The 19,368-nt window shown below is 40.9% G+C and overlaps 1 protein-coding gene across 2 annotated transcripts in view; it reads left to right on the top strand.

Annotated features, from left to right (window-relative positions):
• GUCY1A2 (guanylate cyclase 1 soluble subunit alpha 2) overlaps positions 1 to 19,368 on the top strand; it is a 431,042-nt gene that overhangs the window by 63,459 nt on the left and 348,215 nt on the right. The window contains exon 3 of one of the 2 annotated variants that reach the window (XM_030200255.1): positions 14,559 to 14,680. In XM_030200255.1, the coding sequence (XP_030056115.1) occupies positions 14,559 to 14,680 (122 nt within the window). Of the gene's footprint in view, positions 1 to 14,552; positions 14,681 to 19,368 lie in introns of both variants that reach the window. The other variant, XM_030200253.1, reaches the window with a different exon arrangement.

The following is a 19,368-nucleotide window of genomic DNA, read 5'->3' as shown; positions in this document are numbered from 1 at the left end:
AGAAAAATGTCCAAAAAATAGTACAAAATAGCAGATGGACTTTTCTTCGCAAAAATGTCAAGATTGCTATTTTCGAAACTCATTTTGAAAACATTTTTCTATGAAGTTCATCTAAATCTGAAAGGAGCATGTTGGAGGCATGTTTTGGGTGAGACTAGGGCGGGATTATGATTTGGACGTGTTTCTGCGATAATGGAAAATTATAAAAACATCCAGAGCAAAAAATATAACTTTTTAGCTATCTGTTGCAATAACGACTAAGTGCCAAAAAGATGCCCAACTGACCAAATGAACACTAGAGGGATAAAGTCATGACCCTTCCTTAATCCCCCAGTGGCCATTGACTCCCTCCCACCCCCCAAGAGGTGAAAGTGACAACACATACCAGGCTCTATGACAGCTGCAGATATAATGGAAGAGCAAGTACGTCCTTAGGGAAGCTTAGTGGTTGGTGTAGTGGACTGTAGAGAAGGGGACCCAGGCCCATATCCTACTCTAACTGGTACACTTGTGGTGGAATGTGTGAGTGCTCCCCAAACCCCAAAATGCCTACGGAACCTCACATATAGGTGATTTCTGCAGGCATAAGGACTATTGTAGTGGTGTACAGTTGGGTATAGTATATTTGTTTTGCTATTCCTGGAGGACTCACCATACAATATAAGGGGGTTATGATGTGATGTGTACCTGGGACCTTTTATGTGAAGTTCACTCTAGTGCCCCTAGGCTGCCCCACTGCTCAGCTGGGATATTTGTGTGGCCAGTCTAATAAGACTGCTGGCCTCCAGACATCCCAGTGCTTTGTTTTTGTGCGTTTTTCCCTTGGACATTTTTTGATTGAAAGTGGCCCTTAAAAAAATGTCTAAAATAGGGCGATTTTCAAATCAAAAAGATTTTTCTGGTTCAAAAATGACCATATTTGGCACTGAAATTTTGGACATGTTTTTGCAAAACATCCAAAATCAGATTGGATGTCATATTGAAAATTCCCCTCTCTATAATTTATTCCAACTTCTGAACTGAGTAAGCGAATGAACTGTACTGGATGTTTGCCACAGATGAGTGCTTGGAGTTAAGAATTCTGTTTTGTTGCTACCATAGAACTATTGTTATTGTTATTCCTTTTTCAGCTAGTCACAGCTACTGTTGGCGACATCCTAGCTTTTTTTTTTTTTTTAAATAAATACAGTACTGTGGAACCAACATTTCCTTGTTAACTGATCTCATTACCTAGGCTTTGGGCTTGACTGTCATACATGAAATAATCTATTTACTTGGTGTAATGTTGCCCAAGGCTCCTACAACAATAGGGATAACCCAACATGGTTTGTTCCAGAATCTTGCCATTTCTATTTTTAGGTATTTATTATTATTATTATTATTATTATTATTATTATTCTGCCATCAGTCTTGGATGAACTTAATTAAGGCCATTACTGAGGAGCCCATCAGCAATTTTTCCTACACTAGGAAAACATCAGAGAGTAATGCAAGAGAAACTGAATCAAGAGCACTTAAGAGCTGAATATCATCAGCCTATATAAAAAAGGGAAATCTTAATGATTGGAAAAACAGTGTTAAGGTGCCAGAAATATGTGAAAAAGTATGGGACCCAAGATTGAATGTCACTGCTGAGACCATGCCTCGCATCCTAACTCACCTTGATATACTGCCTTTCTGTGGTATTTTGCAGCTACATTCAAAGCGGTTTACATATATACAGGTACTTATTTTGTACCTGGGACAATGGAGGGTTAAGTGACTTGCCCAGAGTTACAAGGAGCTGCAGTGGGAATTGAACTCAGTTCCCCAGGATCAAAGTCCACTGCACTAACCACTAGGCTACTCCTCCACTAAGTGCTCACTCCCAAGGTTAGGTATGAAATGCAAACTTACACTAATATTCTATAATGGTAGTTGTGCATGGAACTGCTGTTCTAGAATTTGCATTCAATGCGCATCATCGTGGTGCCTAAATTTCACCGCTGTTTATTCAATTTACCCCTAAATGGGTAATGCTGAGTTAACACAGGAACACTTAATGCCGCCTAAATAGATGCTGGTAAATGCTCCCACATTAATTTTTTGTAAGTCCCGTGCGCTAATGCAAAAATTAGCATGAGACCTGACAAAAATAAAAATACATAAATCCCTAAATACTGCTTTGTTGAATCTGGATTTAGCACACAGGAAAGCCCTGCAATAAGTTGCACTAAATTCAGATTCTAATGCTCTTTAGTAAAAGGGCTCGTTAATTATCCTAGGTGGATGACCATTTCCAACTGTTATTACAGAATTTGCAGATGTCTGCTGTTCTAGTGTTTTCTATGCTTGCAGTAAACCATTTCATCTGTAACCTTATGTACCAGGCTGCAACTATCAATTGCTTATCCTTAAGTTTCAATTCACTTTTTAACCATTCGTGTGTCTGGTTTTGATCAACGAATGGTTCCTGGAATAACCCTTTCTGCTGGATTTATGCACTTGCCACTTATTTTTTTTTCTCATTTGCTGATTCAGTTCTTTCATAAATTCTGTTCCTTGATTCCTTTTTGGTACCAATGGATCCTCAATAATTCGTTGTACCTGTTGGAATGTTTCCCCAGGTTTAATGATGAAGATGGATTCTGGATGTTTTCTTTCATATTTAAACACCCTTCGTGCATTTGGATCTCATTCTATTAAATAAGCCTGGAGGTCTTTGATAGTAGAACAGTAGGTATTGTCACTGATGCTGACGTGAGTGGTTGAGTAAGCAGTGAACACTTGGGCCATGGAGCTCTAACTCAAGAAGAGCTCCAAAAAGGCAGACAGAGTCATTATCCAGGAGTCAGGGATGCTGGAACTGTGGAGAAGAGCTGAGGACTGGAACTCTGGAGTAGAGCTGTGGACTGGAAGTCTGGAGTAGAGTTGTGGATAGGAACATGAGTGGAACTGCCTACTGAAACTGTGGAGCTCATCTAGCAGAGACCAGGAGCTTGGCACGGCTGGACCTCAGGAGTTTGGCTAGCAGGAACCAGGAGCTTGGCACAGCTGGACTTCAGGAGCTCAGCTAAAAGGAACCAGGAACTTGGCTTCATAAACAAGAAACAAGGCCTCTGGAGCAAGATGTCAGGAACAAGACTTCAGGAACCAGGCTACAGGTACCAGGAACAGCAACAGCAACAGACTGCTGAGTCGTTGCGCAAGCATCAGCTGAGGGTAGAGACCCCCTAGAAATACTCCCTTCTGGCCAGAAGTAGAAGCTGCGACCTGGCGGAACCTCCCCTTGCAGTTCACAAAGCTGTATCTTCGGTGTGTGATCACACCTTAAGACCCATTCCCCAACAGTCCGATGCGGTTCCATCATCAAGAGAGGAGAGGACACTGTGAAACCGCGAAGCCCTCCCCAGCTGGTAAGCCGAGTGCCTGGTCATGGCCAGGAGCTGTGACAGGTATAATCTTTTTCTATGAGACCCATTCCTTCTTTGGCTTGGGGAATGTACAGTTTTAGCATACACTGATTCCTATAAATGACTTCATGGAGATGGAGAAATTTTCTTGATCTTACATTCAATTTTTTAAAGTCTTTAAGAGACCAGTTTAAAATTCTAAAGCTGTATGAGCGCAGGGATTGCCAATTATTAATGGCTTGTATCTCTCCTATAATATTCTTTACTAATCATTTTTCTCAGTGATTTATGCTTGATTGTTGATTGTTCCTCCACTCCTAGATATTAATACACACCTTCCTGTTCAAGTTCCTTTAAATCACAGTCACCAGTCAGAGGAATGGTTTCAGTTTTTCTCAACTTTCGTCTAAGGAAAGTTACCTTAGCACGTTTTTCACGCCCAAAAGTCATCTTGATATAAACTGAGAAGCTTTGTTTTTATTTTGTTTTGCTTTTAAATTATTTTAGTTTTCATCCAATTTCCAATTTGTCTTGGTTAACAAAAGTGCTTGAAAAGGCAGCTTTGGAGCAGCTTGATGATTTTGTTGAAAAACAACTTTTACATAAGTGTCAGGGTATAGGTCACATCATAGCACCGAGTCTCTTTGGTGTCTATTGTTGATGATATATTAGTTCAGTGGCGTACCAAGGGGGGGGGGGGGGGTGGTGGGGGTGGTCCGCCCCGGGTGCACACCGCTGGGGGGGGTGCCGCGGCGCGCACCTGTTGCCCTGTCTCAGTCCAAGAAAGTTCGCAATTCGCATGTGTTCACTGCGCCCTCTGAGTCTGCCCCGGAACACTGCCGCGGCACCCCCCCCCCCCCAGTGGCGTACACCCGGGGGGGGGGGGAAAGAGGTGTCATTTTGCCGGGGGGCACGCTGCACCCGAAGGGGGGCGCATCGGCGATCCGCCCCGGGTGTCAGCTAGGGTCGGAACGCCACTGTATTAGTTTGATGCATTATGGATTCAATTGGATCTCAGTTCAGCCTTTGATACTGTTTCTCATTCTAAGCAGCTTGTTACTTTGAGTAAATTTGGTATTCAATCCACTGTTCTCAGTTGGTTTGAATCTTATCTCTTCAATTGATCACAGATTGAATGTTGGCATTCTGAGTCATCTGCTTGTAAATATTTGAGGTGAGGTTACCACAGGGTTCATAATTATTAACCATGCTTTTCAATTTATATCTTGCTTCTTTGGATGTACTGTGTGAGAATTGAGGGTTTAAGTTTCATTTTTTTGCAGACAACATTCAAATCATTGTTTTTATGAAGGAGTATCAGGTGCAGGTTATGTCTGATCTCAGTTGTAAACTTGTTCTTTCATTAATGGATCATGATTTGATTTTGAATGTAGATAAGTCTGCCGCCATGTGGCTCTCTCGAAAAGGCAAACATTTGACTGTTCTTCCTTCAATTGGTGGTTGTCTTTTTCCTTTTAAGGATGTTATATTGACTTGGGGGTTTTATTGTGACAATGCTTTGAAATTTGATAAATTAATCAAGTTTGTTACTTTCAACTGAGACAAATTCTACAGCTTAAGCGTCTTTCTGACTCGGTCCAATCTGATTAAGTTAATTCATACATTTGTCAGAAGTAGAATTGATTTCTGTAATTCTTTGTATCAGGGTTTGACTTTAATCAGCAGAAGAGGTTTCAGCTTGTACAAAACAATATTGCGTCCTTAGTAGTCAGTGGGAAGAGAACTGATCATATAACCAGGGGTAGCCTGACCATTAGGCCACCTTCAGGAGTGGCATCTCCCTGGTGTTTCCTGTCAGCGGCAGTAATTCCCATATGCGGCCTTCTGCATGCTCCCAGCATCTCCCATTTGCAGCATTACCTGGCAGCGGCAGTGATCTCCTTATGCTGCCCTGCAGCTGGCACCCGCCTCTTCCCTTTTCTGTGGCCGCCTCTCTGATGTAACTTCCTGTTTCATGAGGCGCTCAGGCAGCCGCAGTAAAGGGAAGAGGTGGGTGCCGGCGGTAGTGTAAAGCCGTGAACATGCTGGAGGTAGGTAGGGGGGCAGCATCTCGACCCAGGAGGATGGTACCTCAGCCGGGGGGGGGGGGGGGGGAGGTGGCATCCTAGCTCTGCCTCAGGCGGCATTTTGCCTTGTTTTTAAGACCTTGTGTTTGGCCTTCAAGGCCATTTTTCTTGCATTCTCCAGGATATCTTTCAGAAATCTTGGCTCAACAATATCATCAGCGATTTTTTTCTTCACTTTTCACAGCAAAATTTATTGCAACTTCCTTTACTTCAAGTGATTAAATGAACTTCTATTAGAAAGAGAGCATTCAGTTATTTCGGACCTTTGTGTGGAACTCGCTTCCTGCTAACGTTAGCAGCATGACCAACTATTTAGGGTTTCACAAAATACTGAAGACTTGGCCTTTTGAAACTAATTTTATTTAAACTTCAGACCACTCAAAATACGGCAGCTAGGCTCATATTTGGAAAAACGCGATTTGAAAGCGCAAAACCCCTCCGCGAAAAGCTACACTGGCTCCCAATCAAAGAACGCATTGATTTCAAAATCTGCCCCGGGACACAAGACAGACCTGATCGACTTACCAACTAGAAACACATTCGAATCAACACGAACATTCCTAAACCTGCACTACCCAAGCTGCAAAGGACTTAAATATAAATCAACTTACGCATCCAGTTTCTCCTACATAAGCACGCAACCGTGGAATGCACTACCATTCATGATTCCCTAATGTGTCTGTGCCACATGAACTTTATCCTATCATAACATCACATTGTATTTGTTAACACCGGAGCCTGCAAACGCCTCTCCGGTACTATGTAAGCCACATTGAGCCTGCAAATAGGTGGGAAAATGTGGGATACAAATGTAATAAATAAATAAATAAATAAATAAATAAATAAATAAATAAATAAATAAGTGTTTGACTGTAACAGTTATTTGGGACCTTTGTTATGGAACTTATGATCTGTTAATGTTAGCAGTATGATTAGTTATTTAGGTAATATTTTAGGGACCCTTTTACAAACTTGCGTAAGCATCTAGGTGCGACCAGTGTACGCAAAAATGGAGTTAGTGCTTGACTACAGCGTGGCTCTTGCAGTAATTTCACTTTTGGCGCACATCCAATATGCACATCTAAAAAATATTGTTATTTTCAGGCGTGGGTAATGGACAAGCTCCAAGTGGCATGTGGCATGCATAGGCCATTATTGCACAGTTTGGCTGGCAGTAAGGTCTCATACCCAAAATGGACACACGGCCATTTTTTTTCATTTTGCCACACATCCATTTAAGGCAAAAATTTTAAAAGGGCCTTTTTTATAGGCGTGCTAAAAAATGGATCGGCATGCACCCAAAACCCGTGCCTACACTACCGCAAGCCATTTTTCAGCGGGCCTTTGTAAAAGGACCCCTTAGTTTTCCTGTTTTTCTTGTATGTATATTATTTACTTTTCTGTAAACCATTCTAAAACATATGTACTGAGCGGTATATCAAGTTAATAAATCCAATCCAATCCTGCCAATTGTTGGCTATTGGAACTATGTAGCTTCGAGTCATCCACAAATAGGGAAAAAAGTGAAATGTTTCAGGATATGTATTTATTATACCAAAGATGGTTAAAATTGAAAAGGCTAAGATGTAGAAAAATCACTATTTAAGAATTAGAAGCAACCTGAAAAAGGTGAGCGTCTCGGCCAAAGATATAGCTAATTAAAGAGAAAAAATACTAAAGCGGTGTGACATAGAAATGGTGTAGCTGATGTGTAAATCAGTTTGTAGTTTTTATGTTAACATTAATGATGTGCTGTAATCAAGTTCAGCATTTTCCCTTGTATTATGATAGTGCTTATATTGCCACATTTGTATGTGTGCAAATATTTCCTAGGGAAGCAAAGGATGTATTTTGAAGAAAAATCTAATAGCACATTATATGTCCGTAGTTTTAATTCAGCTTTGAATTTTAGCAAAAGCCCTCATGTATATGTTAATAATTGAAAAATGCAAATAGCCATTTAAAATTGTTCTAATTATGTTTGTTTTATTAAGAATAAAGGTGTCCTTCTACTAACCCATGGTAAAAAGCGGCCTTAGTATGTCCTTATATGGGTTTTTCCTGCAGTGGAAGCTTTTTCCATCTTTAGCTTGGCAGTAGTGGCTTGGCCCCAGCATCATCAGTTCCCGTAGCATTATCAGAGGATTCCTTTTGAGGCATGCTACCTCTGGTGGACCAGCAATGGGGCATATATAAGTGGCATGTAATGCCCTTTAATGTGCCCCTTTTGGGTTTTAATTATTTTCTTTGTTACTTGTTTCTAAAGATGCATTGGTTTCTGCTTGTTTAGCTTATTTTTGGGATTGGGTGATCCCCCATAACCTTGACTTATCTTTGCTTAATGGGGACTCAGAAGTTGGCATGACATATATTGAGGCTTGTCAATCCCAGATTACTATGCACCCTTGAAATACTGAAGAAATGATAGGCATCAGACCTTTTAATAAATCAAAATGGATTAGTAGACCATGGCCATTATTTAGGAGTCTAGTCCCTATTAAGTTTACCACTGAACAATTCAAACCAGACTACCTTCCTGTCCCTTGTTATTACTTTAATGCAAGATAGGTTTGCAATAAAATTTATCTTATTAAAGATTTGATAGGTGATATGTTGGATTTGCATTTATCACTGATACGTGGATAGTTAATAATGATACTTGTATTCCTTCTGATCTTTGCCCCCATGGATATAATGCTATTGGTCATTCAAGATTAGGCAAGAAAGGGGAGGGGGGCATTGCTATAATTTTTAAGTCTTTTAAAAAAAACTTTCTGTAATTGATTCTATCTCTACTTCGGATAGAAGTATTATGCTGTAGGTTACCGGATTCTGATTTGTTTAATAGTGATTTACCATTCTCCAGGTAATTGGGGTTTGGTTCATGAACAACAGCACACATTTCTTTTATCTCAGTCTACACATTTTACTTGTTTGTTATTAATTGGAGATATCACTCTTCATTTGGAGAATGATACTGATACTGAAGTTGCAAGTTTTAGGTCTATTTTAGATTCATTAGGTTTGACACTTAGTTCTTGCCAACCTACTCATGTTAAAGGCCATAGTCTTCATGTTATAGCTTTTACTCAGGATAGTTTTGTAATACAAGTGTCTGATGTTCATTGGCAATCAATACCTTGGTCTGACCATTTTTTTTTAGCTTAGTTTACTTTTACTTTTAAGCATCATAGTAATAGCTCATCTTTTTATTATAAAACTATCAGGAAAAAGATACATACTAATATTTTTTGGAACAAAGTTTTACCCCACTTGGACTTTGATTTGACTAGTCCTTTGAATTCTTATACTACTTGGCATTGTGTGTTATGTGAATCCAGAGCTCCTTTAGTTAAAAAGGTATCTCCAATTTCTCATAAGGTTAAACGGTTTATTCAGGATCTTGCTAAACTGAAATTGAGTGTCGTTGTTTAGAACATTGTTGATGTTGTCTTCATGATGACTCCCTAAAGGTAGACTGAAGGAAGGCTATAAAAATTTATAAATCTGCAATCTATAAAGCAAAAAGGTCTTATTATGCTTCTTTGTTAGATAATTCTTCATCTTCTAAGCAGCTTAGGGATTTAATACCTAACTCCTATGTTAATATAGATAAGGAGCGAAACCCTTCAGCTTCAGTTTTAGCAGCATATTTTTCAGATAAGATTGTTAGAATAAGGGATATAGTTCCCCAGGTGTGATTGATCTGTCTATTCAAGCGTCATTAAATATCCAGGCTATTCTGGTTGACATGTTATAGACTGTCTTCCAGCCTGTCAATAAGGAACAGGTGATTTCTCTTCTATCTGAATTGGCTTCTTCCTCTTGTATGTTGGACAGATGTCCAGCTTATATTTTGAAATCATCACCTCCCTTAGTAATTGAATGCATTACATCATTTTTGAATTCACTCTAGGTTGCATTGTTCTTACTCTAATTATTGAAAAAGCTAATGCTGACCTAGTTTACTTTCTAATTTTTGACCAGTTGCCAGCATCCCTCTTATTGCTAAACTATCTGAGTCTATTGTCACTTCTCAATTGACTTCATACTTAGATACATACAATTGTCTTAGTCCATCACAATTTGGATTCAGGTTATTTCACATTACCAATTCAGCATTACTAACCTTGGTGTCAGATGCTAAGTGTTTTGGGCCTTATTCTTTAAAGGTTATGTGCCTAAATTTATGCTCCTAAAATTTATGCTTCTAAATTTATGAGCATAATTTGTGCTCCTAATTTATGAGTATACTCTATGCTCCAAAATAGATTATGCTCCTAATTTAGATGACAGTAAGGGCTCCCCGCATTAACCTGGCGGTAACCAGGCAGTGCGCTGCACTGACCGATTACCGCTGGGTACACTCCGGCTCTATGGAAATAAATAATTTTTTGTAGTGCTGGAAATGACGGCATGCAGCGGTAGCCCAGTGGTACTTCCTGAATAGGGAGTGGTAAGCCCGTGTTGGGCTTACCGCTGCTTAGTAAAAGGGCCCTAAGGTGGCAATTCTGAAAATTGGTGCCTCTTTTTTAGTACTCATAAAAGCATTGGTGTTCCCTAATGCCATTACAAAATATTTATTTATTTGTTACATTTGTATCCCACATTTTCCCACCTATTTGCAGGCTCAATGTGGCTTACATAGTACCGTACTGGCGATTGCCAATATCGGTATGAACAAATACTGAGTGATGTTGTAGTAGGGTACGGATTATGTGTTACAGACATGTTAGGGAATTGTAAGGGGGAAGAGTTAAGTTGTGTCCAGTACGAGCTTTGGCTTCGTTGTGTTGTAGGGTTAAGGCATTTAAGTTGGATCGTTAGGGTATGCCTTTTCGAACAGGTATGTTTTTAGTGATTTCCGGAATTTTAGGTGGTTGTTTGTTGTTTTCACGGTGTTTGGTAATGCATTCCACAGTTGTGTGCTTATATAGGAAAAGCTGGATGAATAGGTTGATTTGTATTTGAGTCCTTTGCAGCTTGGGTGGTAGAGATTTTGGTATGTCCGTGTTGATCTTGATGCGTTTCTGGTTGGTAGATGTCCAGGGAGGGGTTATTTCCATTGGGCTTAGCACCCCCAATAATTTTGGAAAGTTGGCTCCTATGACTCCCACATCCTGCCCATACTCCTCCCACATGCACACCCCCTTTTCAATTTATGCCATGCCACTTACGAGTGTGCTTACAGAATACTGCTTTCGGCAAATGTTCACATAAGTGGCACCTATTCTACATTTAGGCATGTCAGACATGTCAAAATGCAGGCATGCCTTATAGACAATAGCCTTCTAAATGCTTTATGAAAATGTGGAACAAAGTTAGTGAAAGTGCATAGAAAAATTAGCAATGTTTCACTGAGAGAGGGGTGAAATATATTATGATAATATTGTTTATTGTAAACTTTGTGGACAAAAATGTTATTGGTATTGGAGGTTTAAACTTTTTAAAAAGCAAAAACAAGAGTGGAAGCCACCAAAATCACAAGTTCCAAAGACAAGCAATATAAATGTCCCAAAGTATTTATTCTTCAAATGTAAGAAATGAACATGTCCTTCAATTCTGCATACAGGCAATACCCGACACGGGCCATGTTTTGGCTCAAAGGCCTTGGTCAGGGGTCCTGTGACGCAGCAAATAAAACACATAATGGTGGGTCCAAATATTTGGACACCAAAAGCAAGCATACAAACCAATAAAATGTGCAGCACTCTCAAAATACAGGGCTGTACAGATGTGCAATGGCGTCGCTTGGACAAAACATGTTCTTGCTTGTTATTTCTGCATGGAAGGTTTAAACATTTTAAAATGGAGGCAAGGAATGTGCCTGCAGAGTACAGAATTAGCTCCAATTGTCTTAGGGGACATTTTACAAAGCTGCAGTAAGCACTAATGCATGCTAACCACAGCAAACAATGGCATGCCATGGGGCATGCTAAGGTGTTCAGACGTACCTTTGGGATGTGCATGCGCTACCCACGTGCTAAATCTGCACTAATTGGTTGGTGCAGCTACATTGTCATGCACTAACTGATTAGCATGTGCTTAGCACATGAGCCCTTACTGCCTACTTAATGTTTTAATGGACACTTGCTAATAACAAAATTAGGGCCCCATTTACTAAGTCGTGCTAGAGGCGCGTTAGTGCTTTTACCTTGCACTAACCATTAGCGCGCATTAACTGTGTAGGCATCCACAAGATTCCTATGGGCGCCTACACAGCGCGCGCTAATTTTGTTCACATGCTAAAAATGCTAGCGCACCTTAGTAAATAGAGCCCTTAGTGTGTAACCAACCCCCCCCCCCCCCAAAAAGAAAACAATAGTGGGAAATAGCTTCTTACTTCTCACCACAAAAACTGGAATATATATGTGAGGAGCCAAAACAATGCAGGTTTTCAACTTGGGGAAGATACAATCCTTCCCGCTTGGAAATTAAAAATGAAAAAGATGAGGAAAACTACTACTATTTAGCATTTCTATAGCGCTACAAAGCATACGCAGCGCTGCACAAACATAGAAGAAAGACAGTCCCTGCTCAAAGAGCTTACAATCTAATAGACAAAAAATAAATAAAGTAAGGATCTTTTCAAACATTACACAGGTCAATAATCAGCTACCGCAGTCAGTGATTTTTAAACAGTTCCAGTAGTCAAAAAATGTCTAGATGTTCAGTGCTGCTATCTGGATAGTGGTCAGTGGTGAATATCCAGATAAGGTGGACATCATATGAACTTCAACTGGCTGTGATCATCAAATGGTACTATTAAAAGCACTAGCTATTTCATAACACAGCTCACAATTTCATTCATTGGTCAAAAAACCTCCTTCATAACATCTTTGTGTCTCTTGTTGTGTTCTCTTCCCAAAACAATCATGGCTGTGTGCTAAATAATTTCTTTTAATAATTTTTTCATTTGGATATAAAACGTTTGAAATTCATCAAGCCAATGCTTGTAGCCATGCTTCAAATCATATGCAGCAGGAAAACACTTTACTTGGGCAGCAGAGGCAATCCCTATGGGGACCCGTTTCACCTCCCAGGCTTCTTCAGGGAATTTTCACACCCTGCCGGTGCTCATAAGTCAGTATGGACATTCAGTCTCTTATAGAGCCACTGCTATGAATGGGTGTTTGTTCAAAATGAAAGTACTTTGTCATTTGAAAATCACAGCTAACAGAGGTCTTTTTCCTCCTTCATTGTTTTGGCTCCTTATGTATACAATCTGAGTTTTTGTGGTGAGAAGAAGCAAGACATTATTTTCCTCTATTGTTTTTTTTTTTTGGGGGGGGGGGGGGGGTTGGTCCATTGTAAGTGGAGTTTTTTTCTCTGGTTGTTGAAAATTAGTGTATGGCCATGAATTTAAAAAAATTTGGAAATTCAGCCATTTTATCCCAGCAGTAAAAATAGCCTTAGAGGCATATTTTCAAAGCACTTTGGGAGGCTAAGTTCCATAGGTTTCTATGGAACTTTGGGAGGCTAAGTGCTTTGAAAATGAGCCTCTTAGTGTGCGGGAAAGGGTGTAAGGGTGCGCCAAGGCCACTTTCACCACTGTTTGGTAAAAGGACCCCTTAGAGGGGCATAATCGAACGGCGCCGGCCAAATCGATGGCCGGCCATCTTTGGGGCTGGCTCCGTGAGGGGGCGGAGCCAAGCATATTTTCGAAATACACTTAGCGCCGGCCAAATTGCTCACCGGATTTAGAGCAGGATCGCCGGCAGATCGCCGGATTTACATGGGATGACCAGCTCCGATTTTCAGCCATAATGGAAACCGGGCCTGGCCATCTCAAACCCGGCGAAATGCAAGGCATTTGGCCGTGGGAGGAGCCAGCATTTGTAGTGCACTGGTCCCCCTGACATGCCAGGACACCAACTGGGCACCCTAGGGGGCACTTCTAAAAATTTAAAAATAAAAATAGCTCCCAGGTGCATAGCTTCCTTCCCTTGGCTGTTTAGCCCCCACCCCCCCCAAACAAAACCCACTCCCCACAATTCTACACCATTACCATAGCCCTAAGGGGTGAAGGGGGGCACCTAGATGTGGGTACAGTGAGTTTTGGGGGGGTTTGGAGGGCTCAATATTTATCACCACAAGTGTAACAGGTAGGGGGGAATGGGCCTGAGTCTACCTGCCTGAAGTGCACTGCACCCACTAAAAACTGCTCCAGGGACCTGCATACTGCTGTCAGGGAGCTGGGTATGACATTTCAGGTTGGCATACTGGCTGGCAAAAAATGTTTTGGTTTTTTTTGGGTGGGAGGGGGTTGTTGACCACTGGGGGAGTAAAGGGAGGTGATCCTCGCTTCCCTCCGGTGGTGTCATCTGGTCATTTCTGGCACTTTTTCAGACTTGGTCCTAAAAATAAATTGACCAAGTCCGCCCAGCGAAATGCTCGAGCCAGCCATTTTTTTCATTATGAGGCGAAGCCGGCCATCTCATAACCCCACCCCTGCTCCGCCCCTTCCCGCCTTCACTACCCTACCAACACACCCCCTTAAAGGTTGGCTGGCGCCGTGACGAAAAAGCAGTTGGGGCCGGCCAAAATCGGCTTTCGATAATACTGATTTGGCTGCGATCAGGAGATGGCCGGTGATCTCCCGATTTGTGTCGGAAGATCGCCGGCGATCCCTTTCGAAAATAAGCTCATTAGTTTCCTCTGGGCTCATTAAAAAATAGCCCGAGTGAACCTTGGTATGTGCCTGTGGATATTATACACTGTGAGCTCCAGAAAACTTTTCTAGCCCGCCTAATCCTCTAGGCAGGTTACAATAAACATACATAAAATAATTAAACACCATATCACACTGAGGGGTCCTTCTACAAAGGCACGCTAAATGCTAGAGACACCCATAGGAATATATGGGTGTCTCTAGTGTTCAGTGTGTGCTAAAAATGCTAACGCACCTTTGTAAAAGACCCCTGATTATTGACCCCACTGGTCTTAAATTTTATTTTTATTGGGAGAGTTTGTCAGTGTTTTTTGATTAAAACCAACAAACATTAGCTCTAAATATGATGTTAAAGTTCTATTTAATCAGTATCAGCATGTGTGACTTTCAAATTTTTTTAAGTTACAGAGATTCGGATGCAGAAAGGAATTTTCACAATGTATCTAATAGATGCTCCTATGCAGGCCATTCTGGAAACGATGAAGCTGGAAATGTCTCAGGAATTCTCCAGTGTACAGCCAACATACTTGGTATGTAGTGTTTTACTTTTGATTTAGACATCCTTCATAAACACGACTTTCAGGATCATTATTTAATTAAATTGCACACACCCAAATTTGCTTGTGCAATTTTAAGCACCATTTATAGAATTTGGGGGTATGTCCCTTCCTTCAAAACTGTTGCCCATGAGTATTAGTACACTTATCAGTTCTCAACTTGCTGGGATTTCATAACAATAAATATTAGGGAAACAAAACAGCATGTCAGAGCTGAAACACCAAAATCAAGGGTACCCTTTCTGCAAGGACATACATTTTCTACCATCAACACTACATTTCAAATTCATTTGACATACCCTTTCCTCCCTTCCCCTCAACCCCCAAATTAAGATGTTATGTCCTCTTAAGACCTCTCATTAATGGCACATTAATACACACATGAATAGCATGAAAATACTTGAGCAGAATAACACTATTTTCTACAAATAAGTACCTGTATATACTATGTAAAGTGCTTTGAATGTAGTTTCATAAACCACAGAAAGGCGGTATATCAAGTCCCATTCCCCTTCCCTTGATGTGGAGGCTAATCACAACAGGCTCAGTGTCCATTACTGAGTATTGGTCAGATGCAGTCACTTCCATCTTCTAGAACAATACTTCTCAACCCAATCCTTGGGGCTTACCCAGCCAGTTGGATTTTCAGGATATCAAGAAAGGAATACATGAGAGAGATTTGCATACTGAGGAGGCAGTGCATGCAAATCCATGTCATGAATATTCTTTGTAATATCTTGAAAACCTTACTGGCTGGATGTGCTCTGAAGGCCAGGTTGAGAAGCACTATGTTAGAAAATGTATGGCTATATAGAGAAGACTGGTTAATACCTGAACACAAATCTAATTCACACTTGTCTCCAGTATAGGCAGTTCTATTCTGGGTAATGGAACTGTAAACAAGATAATTGTAAACACATCAGTCCTACTTGATATAAACACTACTTGGAAATGTAGACAAATTACATGAGGATCCTCCATGTAATACTCAAATGAGCATTACCCATAGTATACATCCAGTGTTATCTGTGTGAGAGGGACTGGCAGACTATCATCCTAGGAACCAAAGCGCTAATAGGGCCTCAGTGCCTTCCAAAAGCCTATAAAGGCAGTCCGATAAATCTTGTCTAAAATAAGGCACCAACTGCTGGATTCTATATATTGTGCCTTAATTTCCACATGAAAATTGAAGCATATTCTATAACAACTTGCATAACTTAATTGGTTAACTAGCTAATCAGTGCTGTCAATTGGATGTTCTCAAGCAATTATCAGCACTAATTGGCATTAAGATTTACGCACAGAACTCGCTAAGTGTATTCTGTAACATGGTGCACATAAATTCTAAGTTGCGTAGTTGAAATGGGGCGTGGCCATGGGAGGGGCATTGGCGTTTCTAAAATCTAGGTGCGTTGCTGTAGAATATACCCACTCTGCGCCTAATTGAGGCATGGGGATTTACACCAAGTAAAATGTGGCATAAATGGGCGCAACTAAATTTGGTCTTTTGGAGAGGCACTCGGCGCACTCTGAATACTGCATGGAAATTTAAGCCTATTCTGTAAAACTGAGGCATACTTATGTATACATAGGTTTTTAATGAGGATAACCATTCTACAGAATTTTCAGAAGGAAACAAACTATCAGTTACATATCAAACCATCCTTCAGCATATCGGATTCGATTTCCAAAAGGGTTTTCCTGTTTTAATTTCTTTTCTATCTGGAGCCCTTCTTGTGCATGATTCATTGAGAGACTGAAATCATGGGCATCCAGATAGGTGCCCATGAGGTTCGAGTATTAGTATTTACTGATGACATTTGTTGGCATTATCCCATCCCCAGGCCTCCCTGCCACATTTAGTGTTGTTGGACTAGTTCCACTTTTACTTGGGCTTCAGGCTCAATTTACAATAATCTATAGTGCTTCCCTTGCCATGCAAGGTTCTGGTGTGGATTAGGAATTGGTTATTGGACAGAAAACAAGAGGGTACGGTTAAATGATCATTTATCTCAATGGAGGAGAGTGGAGTGCCACAGGGATTTGTACTGGGACCTGTATTATTTAACATATTTATAAATTATATGGAAATAGAAACGACGAGTGAGCTGATCAAATTTGCAGATGATACAAAACTATTCAAGGTTGTTAAAACACGTGCGAACTGTGAAATATGGTTGTCGTTGTAGATAATATACTGAAATCTTCTGCTCATTGTGGGGTGGTGGTGTCGGCGGCCAAAAAAAGCAAACAGGATGCTAGGAATTATTAGGAAAGGGATGGTGAATAAGACTGGAAATACTATAATGCCTTTGTATTGGTCCATGGTGCGTCCGCACCTTGAGTATTGCGTTTAGTTCTGGTCACCGTATCTCAAAAAGATATAGCGGAATTAGAAAAGGTTCAAAGAAGAGTGACTAAAATGATAAAGGGGATGGAACTCCTCTCGTATGAGGAAAGGCTAAAGAGGTTAGGGCTCTTCAGCTTGGAAAAGAGACGGCTGAGGGGAGATATGATTGAGGTCTACAAAACCATGAGTAGTGTAGAATGAGTAGAAGTAAATCAATTTTTTACTCGTCCCAAAAGTACAAAGATTAGGGGACACTCGAGAAAGTTACATGGAAATACTTTTAAAACAAATAGGAGGAAATATTTTTCACTCAACGAATAGTTAAGCTCTGGAGCTCTTTGCTAGCGGAGGTGGTAACAGCGGTTAGCGTATATGGGTTTAAAAAAGGTTTGGACAAATTCTTGGAGGAAAAGTCCATAGTCTGCTATTGAGACAGACATGGGAAGCAATTGCTTGTCCTGGGATTTGTAGTATGGAGTGTTGCCACGATTTGAGTTTCTGCCAGGTACTTGTGACCTGGCTTAGCCACTATTTGGAAAACAGGATACTGGGCTAGATGGACCATTGGTCTGACCCAGTGTGGCTACTCTTATGTTCTTATATTCTTAAGTTCTTGGGGGGCTTCACACTCATGTGGGCTGAAAGTGAGATTAAATATCTAGGCATCCTCATCCCCTGGGATCTGTCTACTTTGTGTGCCTGGAATTTGGAGCCCCTTTTTGCAGACACAGCTTCTAAATTGCGGGCATGGCAAACTTACCCATTGTCACTCTTGGGGAAAATTGCTTTGTACAATATGGTGCTTTTGCCTCATTGGCTGTATGTTTGTCAAATGCTCCCCATGGTATTGAGTGTCAGGCAAGATAAGCGGTTGACTAAGCTGATGAATTCCTGTTTCTGGAATGGGAAGTAAGCCAGGCTGTCTTTGTCCAGAACCTATTTATCTAGAGAGTGGGGAGGTTTGGGATTATTATCCATGCATCTATTCTCTTTGGTAAACGGCATGCGGCACATAAACGACTGGTTCTGAAATGTTTCCCATTTTTTGTTTACTCTAGTGGAGACATCCTTGACCCATTCGTTTCATTTTAGTTATGTGTTGCATGTCCACGGTAGCTGTTTGGGGCCCTTTTGGCATATTTATCCCATTTTCCCCCTTGTATATCATAAAACTTTGTTGGAGTTACTTCTCACTTATGATTTTGCTCCTGTGGCTGAGCAATGGATGATAGATTTGGGTATTCCAGTGCTGGTGAAACATCTTTTGAAGAGCCTTTGGGCTTGTCATATCTTAATTGAAAATTGTGCTTCACTGGGAGATGCAATACAAACGTGATGCAATTATATATCTCCCCTTCTCAAGCCTACAAAGCCCGTTTTGGACACACTGTTGTTGTAAATGCAGCCAGTCGGCAGCAATGTTGGGACATTTGTTCTGGCATTGCCTGGTTATTCAAGTGTATAGGAAGACCTTTGGTAGTCATGTTTTTTCTTTATAGCGAGTGCGCTGGACTCCCAGGCCCAAAATTCTGTTTGGAGTTTACGACATAGTTCACCCAAGGCCCAAGGGTTGTGTGGGCTTTGTGAAATGCACAATATTGCTAGGCTTTAAGTGTATCCTCAACTGTTGGCTTCGACCAGAGCCTCCTACACTCACCCACTGGAGATCCTTAATGATCACTCAATCCTCGTTGGAATGGCGAGAGTTTGCAGACTTGGACACTGTGTTAGGGAAGAAGTTTTGTGTTATTTGGGAACCTTTCTGGAACACGTTGATCCACACTGCTCATAGTCACCTGCTTAACACTTGAAGTCGGGGTTTTGGGTCTCTTTCCTAGTTGCTTTCTATTGTGATGTTATGTGTCCTCCCTCTGTGTTTTTTTTTTGGAGGGGGAGGGAGTGGGAGGGTTCCTTTTTATACTCAGGATTCATGGTTACTGGTTTGTTCTACCTTTATTCATTTCTGCACTTTGGATTTGTAACTCTTGTTCAATAAAGATATTTGAAAAGAAAAGCCTTGAAATCCAAATGCACATGCAACTTTTTCCACGCACATGGCAATGCTTCTTTTTAATCTAACAAAAAATACATACTATGGAAACTTACATGTACTACTACTCAGGGCTTAATTTCTTGGGGAATGGCCTACAATGCAGTTCCACCTTGTCTTTCAGACTCCAAAGGTTTTCTGCTCCAGGTCCTCCCTTCCAGACAGCCTGCAAGGAAGAGGAAGGGAGGGGGTGAATGAATATGGAATAGAGCAGAGAACAGTCACTATAATCAAGTCCCTCCCCTTCTGTTGCGCATACCC

This window comes from Microcaecilia unicolor, chromosome 4, assembly GCF_901765095.1.
Source record: "Microcaecilia unicolor chromosome 4, aMicUni1.1, whole genome shotgun sequence".
Taxonomy (NCBI): domain Eukaryota; kingdom Metazoa; phylum Chordata; class Amphibia; order Gymnophiona; family Siphonopidae; genus Microcaecilia; species Microcaecilia unicolor.
The sequence above is the reverse complement of the archived record's forward strand: the minus strand, read 5'-3'. Positions and strand labels throughout refer to the sequence as shown.